This window comes from Liolophura sinensis, chromosome 3 (assembly GCF_032854445.1).
Source record: "Liolophura sinensis isolate JHLJ2023 chromosome 3, CUHK_Ljap_v2, whole genome shotgun sequence".
In the NCBI taxonomy this organism is placed as follows: domain Eukaryota; kingdom Metazoa; phylum Mollusca; class Polyplacophora; order Chitonida; family Chitonidae; genus Liolophura; species Liolophura sinensis.
Window position 1 is genome coordinate 17,585,527 of NC_088297.1, and position 21,005 is coordinate 17,606,531.

The 21,005-nt window shown below is 40.9% G+C and overlaps 1 protein-coding gene across 2 annotated transcripts in view; it reads left to right on the forward strand.

The window, feature by feature from the left end:
* The window catches only part of LOC135463660 (solute carrier organic anion transporter family member 4C1-like), a 38,631-nt gene extending 18,240 nt beyond the window's left edge, over positions 1–20,391 (forward strand). Inside the window, exons 1-12 of one of the 2 annotated variants that reach the window (XM_064741028.1) lie at positions 4,843–5,233; positions 7,797–8,025; positions 9,138–9,416; positions 9,944–10,108; positions 11,055–11,151; positions 13,277–13,398; positions 14,034–14,282; positions 15,313–15,508; positions 16,005–16,152; positions 17,787–17,956; positions 18,722–18,786; positions 19,216–20,391. In XM_064741028.1, the coding sequence (XP_064597098.1) occupies positions 7,821–8,025; positions 9,138–9,416; positions 9,944–10,108; positions 11,055–11,151; positions 13,277–13,398; positions 14,034–14,282; positions 15,313–15,508; positions 16,005–16,152; positions 17,787–17,956; positions 18,722–18,786; positions 19,216–19,577 (2,058 nt within the window). In that variant the 5' untranslated portion in view covers positions 4,843–5,233; positions 7,797–7,820 and the 3' untranslated portion in view covers positions 19,578–20,391. Of the gene's footprint in view, positions 1–4,842; positions 5,234–7,796; positions 8,026–9,137; positions 9,417–9,943; positions 10,109–11,054; positions 11,152–13,276; positions 13,399–14,033; positions 14,283–15,312; positions 15,509–16,004; positions 16,153–17,786; positions 17,957–18,721; positions 18,787–19,215 lie in introns of those variants that run through there. The other variant, XM_064741027.1, reaches the window with a different exon arrangement.
* Positions 20,392–21,005: the final 614 nt, after the last annotated feature.

A 21,005-nucleotide genomic window follows, 5' to 3' on the forward strand; every position in this document is an offset into this window, starting at 1 on the left:
TAGTGCAATGTTACCGCGTGGTCATTAGAGCGTGACTAAGGGGCGTGTAACGGGTTACTTTTACATTTACGTGAACAGGTAGAATAAAACTCTATCCGAGGTAAACTGACAAGAGGCTGGATTTCATCGGTTGCGTGTGACCATTTGCTAATTACCAGTGGGCGAATAAGTTACTGCTTTTAGAGCATTTGCATTAACAGTTAACAAACACAACCATAACTGTGATGATCTGACAACAGGCCGTATTTCATCGGTTACATGTGAAAAGTTGTTGCTATCACACTCTCTTCACTGCTCTGGTTTTACTCCCCAGCCTTTTATATCATAAAGCATGTAAAAAAATATCCTACAGCTATAAACCATTCAGTCATGGTCTACTTGATCTCTCAATTTTTATTTAAGATCTTTCTGCTAACATCTCTTTGAGAACAGAACGGAGTTAATTATGCAAAGTTCTTGTATATACTGGTAGATATGACAGATTTGAATTTCTTTCACTCATAACTCTTTTACATACATATATGTAGGTTTCTCTTTTTACTGTCAACTTTGTACCGATTTTTGTCTCAAATTACCCTCCCCTGTCGTCCCTTTCCCTGTTCAGGCTTCTCCAACGGCATTTGTCGGCCACATTCCCATACTTCTCATAGTACAGATTAATTTCAACAATCTGGAATTTTGGCCATACTTCCCATATTCCTCACAGCACAAGCTTCAACAATCTGGAATTTCGGCCATACTTCCATATTCCTCACAGCACAAGCTTTAACGATCCGAGTTTTCGGTCATACTGCCATACTCCTCACTTAGCAGGCTTCAGCTATATGAAATTTCGGCCCTACTTCCACACTCCTCACTTAGCAGGCTTCAGCGATCTGAAATTTCGCCCACACTTCCATAATCTTCACAGGGCAAATCTCAATTACTGCAATTTTCGTATCCTGGTAGTGGGGTCGCCGTTCAAGTCACTTGTGAATATCACCTGTAATTTTTTGTGTAAATGAAATATTTTGGAAAAGTATAATACCTTAACACCTCTAATAACAGCAGTAGGACCTTCAGTCGTGTCATCCGAGGCCTCCGTGGCGGTTGTTAATCTCTCAGCGCGGCGTAATACCCAGTAGCTTCTCACCAATGCGAGTTCAAGTCCAACTCATGCTGGATTCCTCTTCGGCCGTACGTGGGAAGGTCTGCAGCAACCTGCGGGTGGTCCTGGGTTTTCCCCGGGCTCTGCCTGGAATCCTTCCACCATGATGATGGCCGCTGTCTTATAAGTGAAATGTTCTTGAGTACGGCGTAAAACACCAATCAAATAAATAAATAAATAAATAAATAAACGGAAGGTACAAGGAAAAGAGTGGAAGTTTATTCTAGGCTCTTGGGTGTCTTCCAGCCATAATCCTTTTGTATATCATATATCTTCCGCTGTACAGTCTATTGATCTAGTTTCGTCCGAATTTTGTTTGAGGGATGATATGGACTGTTGACACGTATTGCGTATCATTAGTTGCCTAGCACTAACGTTGTTTATAAACAAACCTCCACAAATCCCCAGCACTATGATACTTGTGTTATATTCCAGCCTTCCTGAATTCAGGTTATTTGAAAAATACTGGCACTATTATTATTTTTTGTTGATGTATACTTTAGTTGACTGTAAACTTTAAAACTTCCTGGTAGAAAAGTACTGTACTTCATACTATAACCACTATTTGAAATGACGTACACTATTAACTGAGCGGTACACATCAAAACTTTTATACCATTAACCAGTCTTTTCGGGTATTAGGATGCACTTAAAGTACCCTTGCATTTTTATTTAATGTACACTTACATGTTTTTTCATATAAATTATGGGGCCCATATGTTTACAATAACTATGCTTAAGTTACTTTACCGGTAAATGAAAAGTCCACTTATCCACAGGTAAACGTTGAATACACGCACAAAAAAATAGCTGCCCAGGTGAGTTAAACGAAGCTCCAGCGAACAGTGGTGACAATTAGACATGATCACTTACAACGGGTGAGGTACAGGCAGATATGGAAGACGAGTGCAACCACGCGTGATCTCCAACCGCGCCTGAAAAGAAACATTCGCATCGAGAAGGCCAAAGTATCAGTATAATGTGGCTGAATGGGGTGTCTTGTCAAGTGTCTTCGACATGATACGTCAGTGGCGGGGGCACATTGGCGGCATGGACTCGCACAACCACTAGAAGACACAGTATATGTAGGTCTACACACATCTAATGACTACTCGGCGTCATAGGTCTGAGGTTGATAAAAAAAGTAGGTCAAATCCATCATCATAATAGCACTTTAATTTCAATCCATCTATGATATGAGTATCCTGACGATTCCCTGTGGTAATCGTAATTCAGCGTATAACTTCATGGGTCTGATATGTTATCTTTATTGTAATCTTTACTGTTTCTTCGACATTTTAACAGAATGTGTTCCACAAATAGTAGAACTCAGGTCTGGGACATTATTTTCTTGGATCTGAAAATCGCCTTTCCGTTCTTTTCTTCATATTTGTACAGCCTAGCTTTCTGTTCACTCGATGCTCCTCGTCCCGTTCTTGTTTAAGTCAAGCTGTATTAAACTTCTTTAGCAATGGCCCCCAACCTAGTTTTGTCTGCAGTGAATGTCTTCAATAGAATTTATTGGTCATAAATAAGACGATTCGTTTCTGACCCTTCATGGGAGAGAAGGCACACTGTTAACTGATAAAATGACACAGATTCAGTGATAAACGAAGTTAGGCCCCACATACTAATACTGAATACGTCAATACGATCCAGATATAAGACCTATATAGATATAGAATGTAATTTACAACTAGAGCGGAGTGCGCTAAAACTGGGGTTTATATATATATATATATATATATATATATATATATATATATATATATATATATATAGGGCCACAGACAATATTTTGATATATTTATAAACACCATCGCATGCACGTTCTTCGCCCGAGACAGACGTGTATTTCGTTGCTAGATCAACATTCACACCTCTGGTAAGCATTGTCGTTGACAGTTAGCCTTCTCAGTGACAGTAAGCCTATATGCGTTATTAAGAAGTGTTAGTTTTTGAAATTATATTTTGTTGTTCTTGGAGCCGCGGTTACACTAGTGTAAATTTTAAAACGGGTAGCTTTGGAGCCGTCTCCCTTCAGTTCACTAATGTATAACTTTTGGCGTTTACACTACTTTCACAGTCAGATCTGTAGATTGAACGTCACATCGGGAATTCTGCTAGGTTCGGAAGCATGCCTACCAGTCATATTTTCGACTTCACGGCATGTGAATCCTGTTCCTTCGACCTCACGACTCGTAAATAGCACTTGTGAACTCGAAAGTTATCAGAAGGGTCGAGTTTATGACCTTGATCTTAAGAAGTTTAGCAAAGATGGCGGGCGAGGAACAGGCCCGTGAAAAGTATACAAAGATGTCGGTTAAAAATTTATAAACCCTCTCATCCTCTGTCCATGCATTATCTTAATGTCACTGTGGTAAACAACAGCTACAAGCTTCTCGCTACCAGCAGGACAGAAGCACGAAGTACGTTCGCAGTCGCCCTCTTGTTTCGTAGGCACGACTGGTGAAACTGTCCGAATGATTCCGCCTAGTTCCTTCGACTAAATTCACGACAAATGGTGTCGAAAACGATGGACTAATCCAAGACGTTCTAGTTGAGGCCACCAAACTTTGCGGTCAGAAAAAGCCGTCCTGAATGGAATCGACTCAGTCACCTTTTCTCGCTGGTATATAAACGTCCGAGCCGGCCTCTAACCACCGGTTTTTACTAGCGCAACTGAGGCTATTAATGTTTTCTCTGTTGGAATGAAGGAGTCCAGATTTCTGTACGCTAGCGTAAGCACCAACATATATACAGAAGGAGGGTAAAGATGAAACGGCAGGTGGGTGAGGGATGACGAGTGGTAGAGGGATTGTGGTAAGACTACAGAAAACAAACAAATGTTCCTTAAGGCAAGCGCGTAGCTCACGAAGGCTTCCAGCATTGCACAGTCGCCACTGTGTGTGTATATAGCTGCAAAAAATGCAAAAATGGCCTTAACACACAATCATAAATTTGTTCATTTCTAGCATTTCACTACCGTTCAAGTAACATTCTTCTGTGAAGGATGAAGATTCCCTTAGTTTTCTGCACCGACACGCTACCTTCCCATTGCCATTCCAAGCGGTTGGGGGTGCTAGGGCAGCACAATAACCCAGGTGCCTCTCTTCTTGTGAGTTCAATTCCATACCATGTTGGCCTCCTCTCCGGTCGTACTTGGGAAGATCTCCCAGCAATCTGCGGGTTGTCATGGGTTTCTCTCGGACTCTGCCCTGTTTTCTCCCACCATAATGATGGAGGCCGTCGTATATGTGAAATACTTTTCAGTACGGCCTAAAACACGAATCAAATAAATTAATATATGTATGTGTGCGTGTATACTTGACCTAGCTTGAGCAATTCACACACGTGTAGAGGCTCTACTGACTTCTACTAAAGGATTTTGTATCTATAGATGTACACACTTTGCAGAATCACTTTTACTGACGCGATTTTTGCTTGGATACTAATTACTTCATGTTAATCTCCAACAACTCACAGACTCACAAGTTACAGCGGTATAGTCTGTTACTTCTACACGGAACTAACAATTTCGTGCCCCAGCCCTCTCAAATCCAGGTGATGTGAAGAAAATCGTTCTTACAATGTTAAGAATAGCTGAATATTGCACTAAGCCTCGCATTGTTAACGCGTGTAGGCAATCGCGTTCGTGTGACATTGACCTATACGGCTTCTGAAAGCACGTGATCGCTTCCAAACAAAAACAGAACCAGACCGTTCCAGGTGTGTATTTACCCGGTGTGACACTTTTACCTGTCCTATTACACTTCTTTGATCTCCAGAGTGTATGTATATGCATAAGTATATATGTGTGTATTGTTGAGCACAACGTAATTACAGCAACGTCCGGGAGTGATGGTGCTGGCCATTCTTATACTGCGTATTCACGGTGTTAAAACCATCTTCCTTGTTCTTTGTTAGTGACAACACCTATCTATGAAGATGCAAGATCACACGGTCGGCTGAAGTTCGTCATATACATACATGCCTGTTTGTAACCATATCCCTTCACAGGCCTATAAGATCGCCTTTAGCGTCATGTTCCTTGTAAGGGAGAGCTGATCAGTCTCCACGCGTCAGGTAGGCTTACATACACCCAATATATCTGGTTAAAACTTGCTCGCAGACATCTGCTTCTCTCAAAAAAGTAATCCGTTAAATTGTCTGTTGTCTAAGCGATGTTGGAATGTATTCTGTTATTGCAGCAGATTATTCTGTTAAATATCACGCACATATTCTATTAATTCAACATAAAGATTCTGTCAGACTAATAGGATATTATGTTGAAAATAACACGTTGTGTTATAATAACAGAATACATGCTAGTCTCACTCAGGCAACAGGCTTAGTTGTATTTATCGGGTAGGCATAAGAAAAGGGCCGTACTTTGATGCTGCATTGCTCCATTATCCTTTGCTCAAACTCTTTCAAACTTCAGACATTCAAATGGCATGATTTTGTTAATATACTGACCAATTTTCAAGGTCATAGCTTGAGTAGTTTGTACACAGGGTTAAAAAGAAAAGATAGCCTCAAAAACGCACTTTCGGCTGACCCACATTGCATGACCTGTCAGGTGTCATGAGTAAAGCTGCACCTGTGTGACACGCGTTAATCGTCTGGAAAAAAATTACTCTTAAGGAGATTCGGGACTCAATCAGTTCATGGAAGAAATGTTTGGGCGCCTTGTTTGCGTTTTTGACTCTATTTTGATTTTGGTCCCATGAAAAGAAATATTAAAGGATGAAATTGAAATTTGGTCTGTATACAGGACATAATGGCTTTGGAGTGTGTAAATTTTTAGAAGCTGACGTAAGAGGGTTTTGGAGATATTGAGTGTCAAAGTATGGCCATTCTTTTATGCCCACCCGATATATATATTGAGTGAGTGAGTGAGTGCTTGGGGTTTAACGTCGTACTCAACAATTTTTCAGTCATATGATATATATATATGTATATGTGTTGATTAAACGCACCTAGAACATTCGTTGCACCTTTCCGGTAGGCGTATCATTGAAATCTGTTGACTGGTTCTCTGATAAAACGACTCCGTCTTAACCGATAAATCTTTTCAGTGTAGTGTAGCTGGTGCCACGTAGTGAAAAGGCATCAATTACTTTTATTTATAAATCTATAAATATGTTTGATTGTTGCTTAGCGCCATTTTAATTATTTTTTTTCTCATAAAACGGCGGTCAAGCGGGTGGAGGAAACGGAAGTGCCCGTGAAATGAACCACTGACCTACGCCAGTACTTAACAAAACCTGCTGATTTAAAAGAAAAGACAAAACCAGACCAAATAGATGTATATATCGAAAAAGAGTCACACTTAATATTTTAAAAAATCATCCCTTATTTTTGTGATGTAGGATAACCGAGATATCGCAGTTCGAATTAAGCAAATCGCCCAGGTATGGAAAATCGAACGGGCTGCCATGCTCTCAGTTTTAAGCAATCAAGAGCGAGATATTTCTACCACCCGAGAAGGTATCTGTTACGTCACACCTGTTCATGGTCCATCATTTTACCATGTAGAGGATGTGCTGAATCAGCTGTTTTCCTTCTGATTACGAGGCAGTTCTCATATTTTCAACGAGAAAGTGGTAGTGGAATACGTGTGGCGTTATTCCCCAAGGTCTCAACTCGTTTGGAATAACAAGGAGGACCGTTCGCGCAAAGAGTGTCTCATCTCTAATACTAAAGGGCAAAGGGTACGCATGACGCGACGTCGTGTTTCCTGTTTCTCTAAACTGACGTATCACCGTTCTTCGTGCAAAGAGTGTCTCATCTCTAATACTAAAGGGCAAAGGGTACGCATGACGCGACGTCGTGTTTCCCTTTTCTCTAAACTGGCGTATCACCGTTCTTCGTGCAAAGAGTGTCTCATCTCTAATACTAAAGGGCAAAGGGTACGCATGAAGCGACGTCGTGTTTCCTGTTTCTCTAAACTGGCGTATCACCGTTCTTCGTGCAAAGAGTGTCTCATCTCTAATACTAAAGGGCAAAGGGTACGCATGAAGCGACGTCGTGTTTCCTGTTTCTCTAAACTGGCGTATCACCGTTCTTCGTGCAAAGAGTGTCTCATCTCTAATACTAAAGGGCAAAGGTACGCATGAAGCGACGTCGTGTTTCCTGTTTCTCTAAACTGGCGTATCACCGTTCTTCGTGCAAAGAGTGTCTCATCTCTAATACTAAAAGGGTACGCATGACGCGACGTCGTGTTTCCTGTTTCTCTAAACTGGCGTATCCTGTGGCGTATCCTTTATAGGGTTACCAATCACGTCACAAAAATGCCTATGCCCCTTTAGGTCTGCATGGACACCTAGCTCTCCTGAAATAGCAGTGGCTATATTTTTTGTTGTGTTTTCTGTTAAAGCCCGTGGTCTACGTGGAGAGCACTGTATTAACACACTGGTTAGATATCAGTCGGCTATACGATGAGAGCAACGTTTTATGCCATACTCCTTACAGCGCATGTGCTGCTTTCTAATCTGGATGGCACTAATAAGCCGCCTTAAAATATAGAATATCATACTATTATGAATTAAGTATTCCGAGTTTCTATTATTTTATGCGGCATGGTAAATTTTGCAGCTAAGTATCAGCATTATCACCACGCGCATTGCTCTCTTTTTGTTTCAAGTACATTAAACTAAGGTGAGCAACGATGTCGACGTCAGAGAAGATCGTCACCAATGGGACGGGCGCGGCGCCAAACGGGTTCCACAAAGAGCGGAATTCTTCAGAATCGGATACGGACGACGAAGAGGATCATCGCTGTGGATATTGTGGTTATCGTCCAGCTTGGATGCAGGTTTTTAATAACCCCAAATTTCTGTGTGTGCTGCTGAGTGCGTTTGCTTTCATACAGAGTGAGTATGTGTATGTAGATTTATCGACTCATTTAACAAAATAAGCGGGTTTTATTAGTTTTTATATACACACATATAATCCCGCTAAACCCCGCATTTTCCCGCGTTACTTGGCATCATTTGGACAGTTCTGTAATGCAATAATGAGGAAGATCCTGAAACATGTATATGACGCCAGTACCACTAATAGGCCTAAAAAATAAAAATATAAAGAATAAAAAATCACTAGTACATCGGGGCTTAGAACCGCCGAGTATTTTTCATGTGTGTTTGAATCTTTTTAATGGTTAAGAGTCTCTAATGGGTGTCATTTAACCTGAGACAAGCCAGGTTCTGAAACAGACATTCGTATACCAGCCGTCAACCAAAATGGACGTTCCGGGTTAATAATCGTAGGCTAATTCCCAAAACAACTTTTAACACAAACCACCAAAAACTCAGAAAACATATAAATCACGAAATTAAGGAAAACATCATGGAAATATAAGAAGTAAATAGTTTTGACGCATTGGAATCTTTTTAGGCGAAGGAATGAAATCTGTGCTAAAACCGTCTACCATGCCATAGTCTATTTCTTTTTACCAGTCGCCTGTATACAGTCAGTTGTCTGTGTTACTGTAAGGTTATTGCAGGCAATTTTGTTAGCGAGTGTGACTGATTTTACAGACAGCTGAATACAGACGACTGGTTGAATGAAACAGACAACAGTATAGAAGTTGACGATAATCGAAATATATAACTTATCTGCGCTTTGATGGCAACTGTATATGTGGTGATCTATTTCAACACGATGAATTGACTACCCGAGTCATACAGAATAAGAAAGTCCGGAAACTAGAGACAAGGTGGTCTTTGTAACAGACACCGTGTGTGAAAATATTGTCCAAATAATGTTATAGCATAGAAAAATGTCTATTTTTGATTTATTTGACTAGTGTTTTACGCAGTACTCCAGAATATTTCACGTATACGACGGCGACCAGCAATATGGTGGGAGGAAACCGGGGATGCCCACGACCATGCGCGGGTTAATTTACCGATTAAAAATGAAAAAAGGTACATAAATTCTAAAACTGACTCAATTCATCCCCGACTTGCCCTCCTCGTTGTAGGTTTTGTCGTCAATGGAATTAATAACGTTAACACAACTTCATACGAGAGGCGGTTTGGACTGAGCAGCTCCCAAGTCGGAATAATCTCAAGTGCTTATGACATCTCGGCAGGTGTTGTAGTCTTGCCAATCACGTACCTGGCGTTAACTTGTCACAAACACACCATACTGGCTATAGCTGTAGGAGTTATGGGCCTTGGTTCGTTTCTGATGTTACTGCCTCAAATTTCAACGGGACCGTACGAATGGGGTCAAGGGGCATCGGCCATGTGCACAACAGGTAAGAATCAACGTTGTAGTGACTAATATAAATTTAATCCTTTCTGAAATTCACACATAAGCATCGATGTAACTTTTTCCGGCAACGTTGTGGATCAAATTCGTGAAAAATGAATAAATAAAACAAATCAACCCAGACATATCCGTTTATACTTTGTGACCCGCATTATAAAGTTAACGAACCTTATTGTGGACTTTGGATAATACGTCATTCTGGCGAGGCTGTTGTTTAATTTTCAAGGGTTATTATTGGGGCTATTCTAAAATAATAGCAAGAATTCGACTGGATTTGCGTTGATTGATTTTTTGCCAAATATTTCAGATATTTTCTGCCTAATGTATTATTTCACAAAGAAAAACCTACTCGATGAGAAGAAAAGTTAATCATTGTTGCAAGAATTTAAAGTTTTGCAGTTTACCTTTACATTCTGCGTGAAAAGATATCCAAAGGAATAAATGATACAAGAGGCCGTCAACGAATAAATAAGTAAAAAGCTTAACAATAATTGTTTTGTTTTCTCTACTTAGCCAACAGTACAGCCTGTCCCCAGGTCCCCAGCGATCTATCCAATTACCTGTACCTCCTCATCGCGGGTCAGCTTCTGCACGGTGTGGGCGGATCTACAATTTACAGCGTAGGCATATCCTGTATGGACGACTGTGTGCCGACAAAAAGTGCGCCTGTTTACGTGGGTAAGGATACACTAAGAACAGCTTTCGCGCCATACGCTATTGCCTTTGTCGTTCTAAATTATCCGTATACTTATTATTTGCCGAGATTTTGTTATGTTATTCATTTGTCTGTATATCCGTTCGCCCGTCCATATATTTGTCCAATACATTTGAAAATTAGTTTGTATCTACCGGAGAGTTTGGGAAAAGGGAAATTTTTTGAAATCGGTACTCTTGTTTCTCTGAGAACAGTTTCCCTTTATGCTTTTCATGAGCCATTCCTTCATGTTGATAATAAATTCGGCTCTAACATAAAATTTGTACAGAGGTGTTTTTAAAAGGATGTATTTTAACCAAATACAAAGCATTCAATGGTGGTAAACGTGTGCATGAAATCTTCCTTCTGATTTTTTTTTGGCGTACCCTTCTGCATCTTGATTTGAACCTGTCTGTAAGTGTGGGTGTGTTAGTGTGCCCCCGTAATTTTGTGAGCAAGATATCTAAATATTTTACACATTTTTTTAAACCATTATTCCCATGCTGTTATAATTTTTTTTAAAGAATGGTGCATTCCTTTCTTTATTTCCACGACTTTTCACGAGATTTTAACAGATGTTTTTACTGATGCAATTTTCCCACATTATTATTTATATCTTTGATTGATATTTTACGTCCTACTCAAGAATGTTTCAGTTATAAGACGGTAGCCAGCATTATGATGTGAGGTTATATGGTAGAGCCCTGGGGAAGCCCATATCCATCTGCAGGTTGCTGCAAGACCTTCCAACGTACAGTTGTAGAGGAAGCCAGCGTGAGATGTGGTTGGAAGTTTTTAATTATTTTGGTTATTTGGGAATATTTCTGGGTATTCCCCATAGCTACAGTGAGAGGGGTCATAATAAGACTGTGTGTTTTTTGAACACCTCGGGCCCCTTGTTAGTATGTTTGTGTTGATTTTTGTTCCCAGGTATATTGTACGCCTTCAGTGCTCTAGGACCTGCGGCAGGGTACATGCTAGGGGGATATCTCCTCGACATTTATGTAGACTTCACCAGTGTGCCCAGGTAAGGCACTTCATCAAATTGCTTAATAAGTACAACAAGCAGTCAGTCAAGCAAACAATGCACCCACAGATCTGCCCATTTGCCCAATAAGCCAGATAGCGGGTTGAGCTGCGCATCACACATCCGGGTCTTAAGGGAAATCCACACACAGCAGGAGAATTCGAAATCTTTTGTGGTCAAAGGTAAAAACAGACTGCATTTGACTTGAGAAAAATATTAGGCAACCTTAGTTGACATTACTTTAAAGACTACCTGTCTCACAGTGTTAGAGGCATAAATGACACTGCTTTCCTTTATGAGCTTTTCAAATTGATAAACGTCCATCTCCTCAATTTTCTCAGTTGTTTTTTTTTTCTTTAATTTAGTTTTTGTAAAACATTGTATTGTAACACCAACGCTATAGTAAGTGTGATCCCAAATAGTTGCCCAACATTTCTGACTGGTCCGATGATGCAGTATAATTTTTGTAGTGGAGAAATGAGGAACAAGAGTTGATTCTTGAAAAACAATCGACAAGGCTCGCAGCGCGGAGATTTCAAGAATCAACTATTGCAAGTTGCTTCTCCTGCTTAAACGTGTTTGTAGTAATGTAACAACTATCGATTCTTTTTCAAAAATTGCGAGGTGTAATTTTAAACGAATAATAAAAAAATGTTACATCACAAATAGCGTCAATGAATGTTCATAGTGCCGACTGAGTTGCATTATTTGCACAGTTGAAAATAATACGTAGCATGGTTTGATCATTCGTGACTGTGCTACATGACGTTGTAGTCCAAGAGCGTTAGAGCTGTTAGCCAATGGGTGTCTAGTCGGTTATATTCCATAAATAGGTTACTACATGAGAATACATACATGACTGACATACATGAAGTCTTATAGTAGATTATACAGTTTCTGTCACATGGACATAACCAGGTATGGATATATCAAAAATGTTCATGATCAGAATGCCACAAATTAGACCCACCAGTTCACCTTAGTACAAACTCTGTTTTGCTGTTCATATTTGCACCTAAGAGAATTGATGACGTCACTCTGCTTTTTCTCATACTGGCGACATTTGGTGCATTTGCAATGAAGGCGAAGAACGAAACTATTAGAAAATGAATTTTTTCTGATCAGAAACGAATGAACTCGTCATATATAACAGTTTTATGATTGGTCAGACAAAGGGTTGACGTCACAAGAAACGTTTAAAGTCGTCTAAAAGTAGAAGATTGTGTGGTCTTCCCGGATAGCTCAGTGGGATATTAGAGCCTTGTATTCATGAAATCGAATCTCGCTCTACCGTGTACTCGAGTGGTACAAGTCGTCACCCTTCACCACTAACATCACTAACTTCCAAATGTGGATTCTTGAAAAATATTCAACTCCGCAGACAATAGAGTGACGTCACAGCAAGTGTTTAACTTCTCACACTTTCCACGTGGGTTTAAGTTTAGTTTTAAGTGGAATGCTGGGAAAAATACACGCAAGAATCTCAACCAAATCCAAATCCTGAGCTGTCGCCAAAGTCTGCGTTGTCGTATTCCCCCTACAAATATATTTATTTATTTATTTGATTGGTGTTTTACGCCGTACTCAAGAATATTTCACTTATACGACGGCGGCCAGCATTATGGTGGGTGGAAACCGGGCACAGCCCGGGGGAAACCCACGACCATCCGCAGGTTGCTGACCAATCAATCAATCAGTTATTATCACACTCCCTTTGACATTACCTGTGTATATGTCTGTACGTCACATGCGAGAAAGTTTGCCAGCATTATGCCAAATGCCGATGGTTTTACTTAGGTCACTACGGTTTCCTCCACCCATCAGTGGCCGTCGTATTTTAGCGGATACTTTTTTTGCTATACCCGACACCACTTTTCGACGTGTACAGGTCAACGCTACTTTGCCAAATGGGCTTACACTACGTTTCGGTGTATGCTTACACTGCTTTCGCTGAAGCTCCAGACTACATTTTGGTGTAGGACCGGAATGGTGTAGAAGTCTACACTGCAAAGTGGTGTTGGTCAACATTACTTTGTTAGGCTACGAACAACAGAGAGAACCTCAACAACGCCACTTTTCTGCTCGTCTCATCTAAAAACCATTCCACCCTTCCTGTATGTTTCAGTCCTCTGCTGACGTCATCGGACCCCCGATGGGTAGGGGCTTGGTGGTTAGGCTTTATCCTCTCCATGACATTAGCCTGGCTGATGTTCCTCCCGCTCTTGGGTCTCCCTCGTGAACTTCCTGGTAAGTCAGGCTTTAGTTTAGACGTATGAAACACTTAGTTTTTATTTCTTAATATGAAGTAGATGATATGGGGCAATAAATAATGCTGAAAATAAACTTCTCAGCTTTCTTCTTGCAGCGTAAAAAGGGCTTATTTTTTGAGCTATTTTAAGGCCCCAGTGGTCTGTCTGGAAATAAAGTTGGTGATAGCTGTCAAACAACTTTGTTGGAGGTTGTTAAGAACTGTAAACCGTGACGTTACATTCCTTGGCGCGCGCGAATATCATGTGACCGTCTTTCGATCAATGGAAACCGAGAATTACCCTATGAGTTATAATAAAACACAATATTGTGTCATATTCAACATAATATCGTGTTAAACTATTATAATCTTTATGTTGAATTAATAGAATAGCTGTGCTGCAGTAGAAGAATACATTCTAGCGTCACTCAGACAACAGGTTTGCTGTTAAAAAGTTTTGAGTGTAATATTCCTGCTTTTAATAGGTTTTTGATGGCGATACTAAATCACAGATCTTGAGGACTTTGCAGTTGTCTTATAGTACCTCTTAATTATTACTTTATGTCTGTTATTTGTAATTTCTTCAAAGTAAAATCCTTGTATAGATAAATCCAGTCATCCTTCATCCTCATAGGAACTAAACAGGTCAAGGCCAGTCGTGTCTCAGAGGCGCATCAAGATGGAAGCGAGGAAAAACATCTAGGAGCATCTTTCAGAGAATTCCCCAAAGTCACCTTGATGTTGTTAAAGAACCCGACGTTTATGTTGACATCACTGGCGGCTTCGTCGGAGGGCATCCTCGTCAGTGGATTCGCAACATTCATTCCAAAACTGATCCAAAATCAGTTTGGACAGACGGCTGGATTCTCTGCCATTTTGACTGGTAGGTAGGCGCTACACTTTGTCACCAACATGTTAAAAAATAATTTCGCTAGTTATATGCCGACTTCTCCCGAAAATAGTAAGGATTTCGCCACGTTCATTCAAATATTTTCCCAAAAACCGTTTGGACAGACGAGCGGCTTCTCTCCCATTTTGGCCAGTATAGGTATTCTCCCGAAAATGGTAAAAAAAATCCATCACGTTCATTCAAAATTAAGCCAGAAGCAGTTTGGGCAGATGGCCGCTATTTCGGCCATTGTTGACTGTTAGAAATATTCTTGTCACAAAATGGTAAAGATTTCGCCACGTTCATTTACAATTCAATCTAGAAAGAGTGTAGGCGAACGGGACAATTTGTCTACTAATGGTAGAGGATTCATGGGTGGAAACAGATGTCCATAAACCATTTGTCAACCAACATGGACGTTCTAGGTCAATAATCGCAAGGCCAATTCTAAGCAAAGCACACCCAAAAAAAATCAACACAAACGACCAAAGGGCCAAGAAAATATATATGAAGTACCAAATTGGGACGATTCATACACAGAGAACCAGTTACCGTTTTTTTTTTTTTTGGCGATGGAAATGGCTCAAGGAATGTTCTAGGCGATTAACTAAAACAGCATCCGAATCGTGTGTACCACTCTGGTTTATAAATTATACCACGGCGGCCATGGTGGGAGGAAACTGGGCAGAGCTCGGGAGAAAATCCCGACAATCCACAGGTTGTTCGCAGACATTCCCGCGTACGACCAGAGAGGAAGACAACATAAGCTGGAGGGGAAACCCACACCGACCGCACTGGTTAGAGGCTTCGGCGCAATTGTGCTACGCCAGCTGGCCAAACACTCAGTCACGGAGGCCCACGATAATACATATTAAATCGTGCAATACTGCAATTTGTCTACACAAGAAAGGTGGCATTGAATATCACCTAGCGAGAGCTAACAAAGTGTAATACCGAACGTCAGAATTGACGCCTCTAATAAGTTATAGGTTTTATTGCCTTTACTCTCTTTATTCTGTTCCAGGTGTAATGGCGGTTCCGGGCGCTGCCGGAGGGTACTTGTTAGGGGGTTATTTGTGTAGGAGGTTCAAGTTAAAAATTCGGGCTATTTTACGGCTGTGTGCTTTGGCTTGTCTGATCTCCGTGATCGCAGCTGCCACGATGTGGGCACGCTGTGAACAGACCAAGATAGCCGGCGTCACCGCCTCCTACGATTACAGGTATGCACATATGTACCATTATATGAATTGTGTGTTTTTTCATCAGAGGGCTGACCAGGTAACTGGCAATATGTGTTGGTTTCTTCAGGATTTTCCCTGGTGTACTCCATCCATACACTAGACCGCCACCATGCAACTGAAATCCGACACTAAAACGGTTGTGGGTTTCCCGCGGACTCTGCCCGGTTTCCTCAGCATCATAATGCTGTCCGCCGTCCTATAAGTGAAATATTTTTGAGTACGGCGTAAAACATCAATTAAATAAATAAAACTGTCACAGTGTCGTCGCTGCTTTGATTTACGAATTGGCCTTTACGATTATTGACCTAGAACGTCCATTTTAGTTGGCGGCCGGTATACAAATTTCAATTTTGACACCTAGATTTGTCTCCGCATGTTATAGTCTTGAAAATTGAATACCATGTATTTTACAATATCCCGTTATATAATTATTGTTTTGAAATTAATACAACTTTTGATCTTTTTTGTTTGTCAGTAAGGCTGTATTGTCCATACCTAATTTAGACTCCCCCTGCAACACTGAGTGCGGGTGTACCCAGGAGAGCTACACGCCGGTTTGTGGCGCTAACGGACTCCAGTACTTCTCGCCCTGTCACGCGGGATGCTCCGAGAGCATTGGTGAGGTAAGACTGTCAGAATGTTATAGGTCAGGGTGTGTGATCACTTGTCAACTACCACACCTTCGTCGCTGCTCTCATTTTACTCTCCATACTTTAGAGTTTTATATTATACTCATACCATGGGAAGGTCTTGCAACAACCTGCGGATGGTCGTGGTTTTCCTCCGGGTTCTGCCCGGTTTCCTTCTACCATAATGCTGGTGGCCGTCGTAAAAGTGAAATATTCTTGAGTACGGCGCAAAACACCAATCAAATCAATAAATATACTGATACCATGGAGTGAATGAGTGATTGCTTGGGGTTTAACGTCGTACTCAACAATTTTTCAATCATTTGACGACGAAGGAATCCTTAGAGTGCATGTAATATGCCTTGTTGTAGGACGGATTTCCACCACTCTTTTATCTAGTGCTGCTCATTGAGACGCCTTACCGAAGGGATGTAAACCGCCCCACCCGAGCCATTATACTGATACGGCTCAACCAGTCGTTGCACTATCCCCTTCATGCTGAACGTCAAACTCGACTGAACGCCAAACTGACTCAACCCAGGTTTGATCCTGGATCTACCGCTATTCTATCCGGCACCATGGAATCTGGCCAATTAACCAATCAGTTCATTATTTCCCCGCTACCGTTGGATAGACCGCGGTGGTTTAGCGCGGGTATGTTGGCAGGTACATGGGGAGATGTATTTGTTCCTCCGGGGTTTCCTCGGTTTCCTTCACCTACAAACCTGACAAGGACTTGGAGCCCGTACAGTAGCTGGGCAAGCGAGAACCTGGTTTTGAACCAGCGACCTCACCGTTAAAAGACCAGTCTAGTCTGCAGAGACATCCACGCTTTTATCTGCAACAGAGTAAACGACCGTCTCATATTCAAAGTTACCACTTCAAGTAAACGAGGGGCCTCTGTGGCTCAGTTGGTTAGCGCGGTAGCGTCGTGGTGACCCAGCAGTCTCTCACCAATGCGGTCGCTTTGAGCTCAAGCTCATGCTGGATTCCTCTCCGGCCGTACGTGGGAAAGTCTGCGCAACAACCTGCGGATGGTCGTGGTTTTCCCCCGGCCTCTGCCCGGTTTCCAACCACCATAATGCGGGCAGCCGTCGTATAAGTGAAATATTCTTGAGTACGGAGTAAAACACCAAACAAGTAAATAAATCAAATAAACGACTCAGCCAGCAGCCCTCTATATTAACAGTTCTCCATGTGGGACTGGTGAAAGAGAATGTGTTTTGCTTGAAACGTATTTTGCCTTAAGTGAGGTCTCCATCACTCCTACTTCCACAACCTCCTCCGATTTTATTTGATTGTTGTTTGCGGCTAGTCTTATGGTCGTCCTTTCGGATGTTTGGTGAAATTTAAAATAGCTGAAAGATTTGTTGGGGATGCCGTAATTAATGTTTAAACGATAATTTTCACTATATTAGTATATTATATACGGTGTTTGATGTGTTTTATTTAGCTTTAATAGTTTTAAAAATCGTGGTTTTGAAAGTTATAATTGTTACACCGAAAGCCATAACTGTCTTTAATGTGGGCTCGTAATTAAGCAACTTAAGATTTAATCATAATTTACAAGTGCAAAAGAATAAATAAATAAATTCAGAACAAGAAATGATACAGTGATATGCCCATAGAACTACACCTCGTGTGCCTGTGTGAACCGGACGTCCACATACAACGAGACAGCCGTGGGCGGAGTCTGCGACACGTCTTGTCCCCTCCTCTACGTCTTCCTCCCCATCTTCTTCATACTGATGGTTGTTACTTTTGCTGCAGCCACGCCCACCACGATGGCAACACTGCGGTAAGGAAGGTTGTCCATATTTATGGGTGATGTTTTCTTCACAACACAATGACACTTACCGCGGATAAAAAATACTTTATTTATAAGACACAGTAACACTTTATTCACTCAAAATTTAATCTGTTAATTTTAATAGAAAGTCTGTTGTCAGAATGATGCTATTATGTTATTATATAGTTTTATTATATTGTGTTATATTCAACAGAATATCCTGTTAGCCTAAAAGAATATGTATGTTTTATTTAACACAACAATCTGCTGCTATAACAGAATACATTCCAGCATCACCCAGACAACAGACTTTCCGTTAAAAGCAACGAAGTAATTTTTTGAGTGTACTAGGGGATAGGAAGAGTTTTTTTCCATTATTGATTTTAAGATACGACCATCATTGCGATCAGAAAGCTTTTTCCTTTGTTGTTGTTCATATTTATGGCACAATGTGACTTCCTTGGGTGAGAGACGTTTTCCTTTATTGTTGCTGTTGTTATCATTTTAAATTTCTGCTGTTTTAACTCTGGTGTGAGGAGAATTTTCCGTTTATCTTGATATTTTTTTCTTTTTTTTTACACGACGTTAAAACTGAATCGAATCAGTGTGAAATTACCCAAAATACAGTTAAAAGCGATGTTAAACTTGAAGCAAATCCACTAATGTTATTCGTTCTGAACAGAACCTCCCGATATATTACTTTTATTCATTACTTTGAATTACTTTATTGTACCTACTTTATTTTGCTACATTATTTCTCTTCTCTTTTTTCAGGTGTGTTCCTCTTTCACACAAAACGTTCGCTTTGGGTGTACAGTGGGTTTTTGCGCGATTTTTAGGTGAGGCTTAAACTACATATAGTGTATTTTTTTAAATTGATGTTTGGTCTGTTTTATATTCAATAATATTTCACTATGCCGCGTTGAAGAGAATGTGGAGGAGCGTGGACTCACCTTGCCAGGTAGGCCTACCTGCCACACCTCCTGACGTAAAAATGCATCCCTAAAAACCGTAAGAGAGAGCTAGTTTCGAACTCGCGCCTTATTGATTCAAGGACTTGTGGTAGTTTTATGCTATGATGCCAAGTGTGTTACGAGGACCGATGTCTCCAAGCCGTTGTCAAACGAGGTTGCTCTTCCCCATCACCGTACGATATTTTCAGACTTTACTTGGAGATCATTCTTCTTACTGTACAAATGTAAAGTATGCTAAATAAATAAATTAACAAATTAATTAAATAACAGTTCTTATTTTTCCATTCGTCACAGGCACTGTCCCGGGACCCATTTTCTTTGGCGTCATTATCGATAGCGCATGTGTGATCTGGAAACGAAGTTGCGGCAGTGCCGAAAACGAGTCTTGCTGGATCTATGACGACTATGCCATGAGTCGGAACTTTTTTATTGTCGCAATCGGGGTGAAAAGCGTATCGACTTTCTTCTTTGTCGTTGCGTCTTTTGTGTACAAAGCGCCTTACACGCATAAAGTGGAGGATACTAAGACTGAGAATACAGAGGCAGATTACCAAAGTACACGTGGAACTATTCCTTTGACTGAAACCGGTGTTTACCGGAAATTGAAGAGTGAAAGTGAAACTAGAGGGCAAGATAATCCGGCGTTGGAACCTTAATTATTTAAGCAACGTTCAACGACAATGTGTGGATGCACTATTCAGTGAAAGCTATCCATAGTCTTGCAAGTCAGTGGGCAGTGGGCATTGAGTTTAATATGTTGCCTATATGTCAATCAGCAAGATATCCTAGTGCGCATGACAGTAATGTTTTCGCAGCGGAACAAGCAAACCCATGTGACTGACCCACAGAGAGCGTTGTAACGTTCGACAATGACTCAAAAAATTCACCAAATTTGATGAATTTTAATGAGACACCTGAAACTTTACAATGTCAGATGTGTAGTTTCAAGTACAAAACTGAGAAAAATACACATGAAGATGTGAAACTGAGCTGAATCTGGAGGTGTGCGATGCTGTAGCGTCGGTAAAGATCGCCAATTGCTCCCGTTTGTCTCATCCGCTTTTTAATGGGCGCATAAAACTGTTAATCTGGCTAATTTACTATATTTACAATTACCTAGTTGACGAGGTATGAAGGAACCTCAGTTTACGCGCGACGACGTCGAAGACGCGAACCTTTGATCAGTGTAAAGGTGAATGCTTTGCGTTAGGCGTGAAAGGCGGGATCAGGATTAATATACATTTTCATTGTGCTCTGAGACTGAGGGATTATCTCTCTTACATAGTCATTGCACCTTGCTTTTCGAGAAGACATCCAGAAAGGATAGTCATACTTGTTGCCGCGTGTGCAGGATCACAAGCGTTAGTCTGCAAACAATGGGAATTCATATATCAGTAAATAGTGGTTTGAAATCCAGCAAATGATTTTAATGGATAACCAAAGTGTTTGAGGTTATTCATGGGTCACGTGATATTTATCCATTATAAATGGTCCAGTAGTTGTGACATTTAAGGCTAAGAGGCATCAAGGATGCTAAATAGGCGAATTGCGACGGACACATGGTAACATGTGGATGTTGTCTAATGCACAACGGATGGTCACACCGAATGTTACCAACTGAGCCAAGGATGATAAAATTGAATGCTGTTCAACAAAGGCCTATCGTGGGTGCTAATATTGAATGTGGCCTAATGTGCTTTGGATGCTAAGATGGAATGCCGTATGATGTGCCACGTATGCAAAGGCCACGTATTGTCTAGTGTGCGACAGATGCTTTGACCGAATACAGCGACCTCATGTGGTCTGCTGTGCCACGGACATTCGCACCAAATGCTGCTTAAAAGTGTCACAAATAAGTGTACAGTATTTTTGTCTGCAGTACCACAGACACGGGATTCTTCTGGAAGAGAAATGGGCCATCACTTGGCAGGCAACACCGAGTGGGCGTTTTAAGATTGTGCTTTGGACTTTCCTGTCACTTGACGTCTTCTTACATGAATTACTCATCGGTGATTGAAACGGGGCTAAGCCCTTACGTTGTCATTGTACATGTAGTTAAAGGCATATTTAGCTTAGTGAGCTTC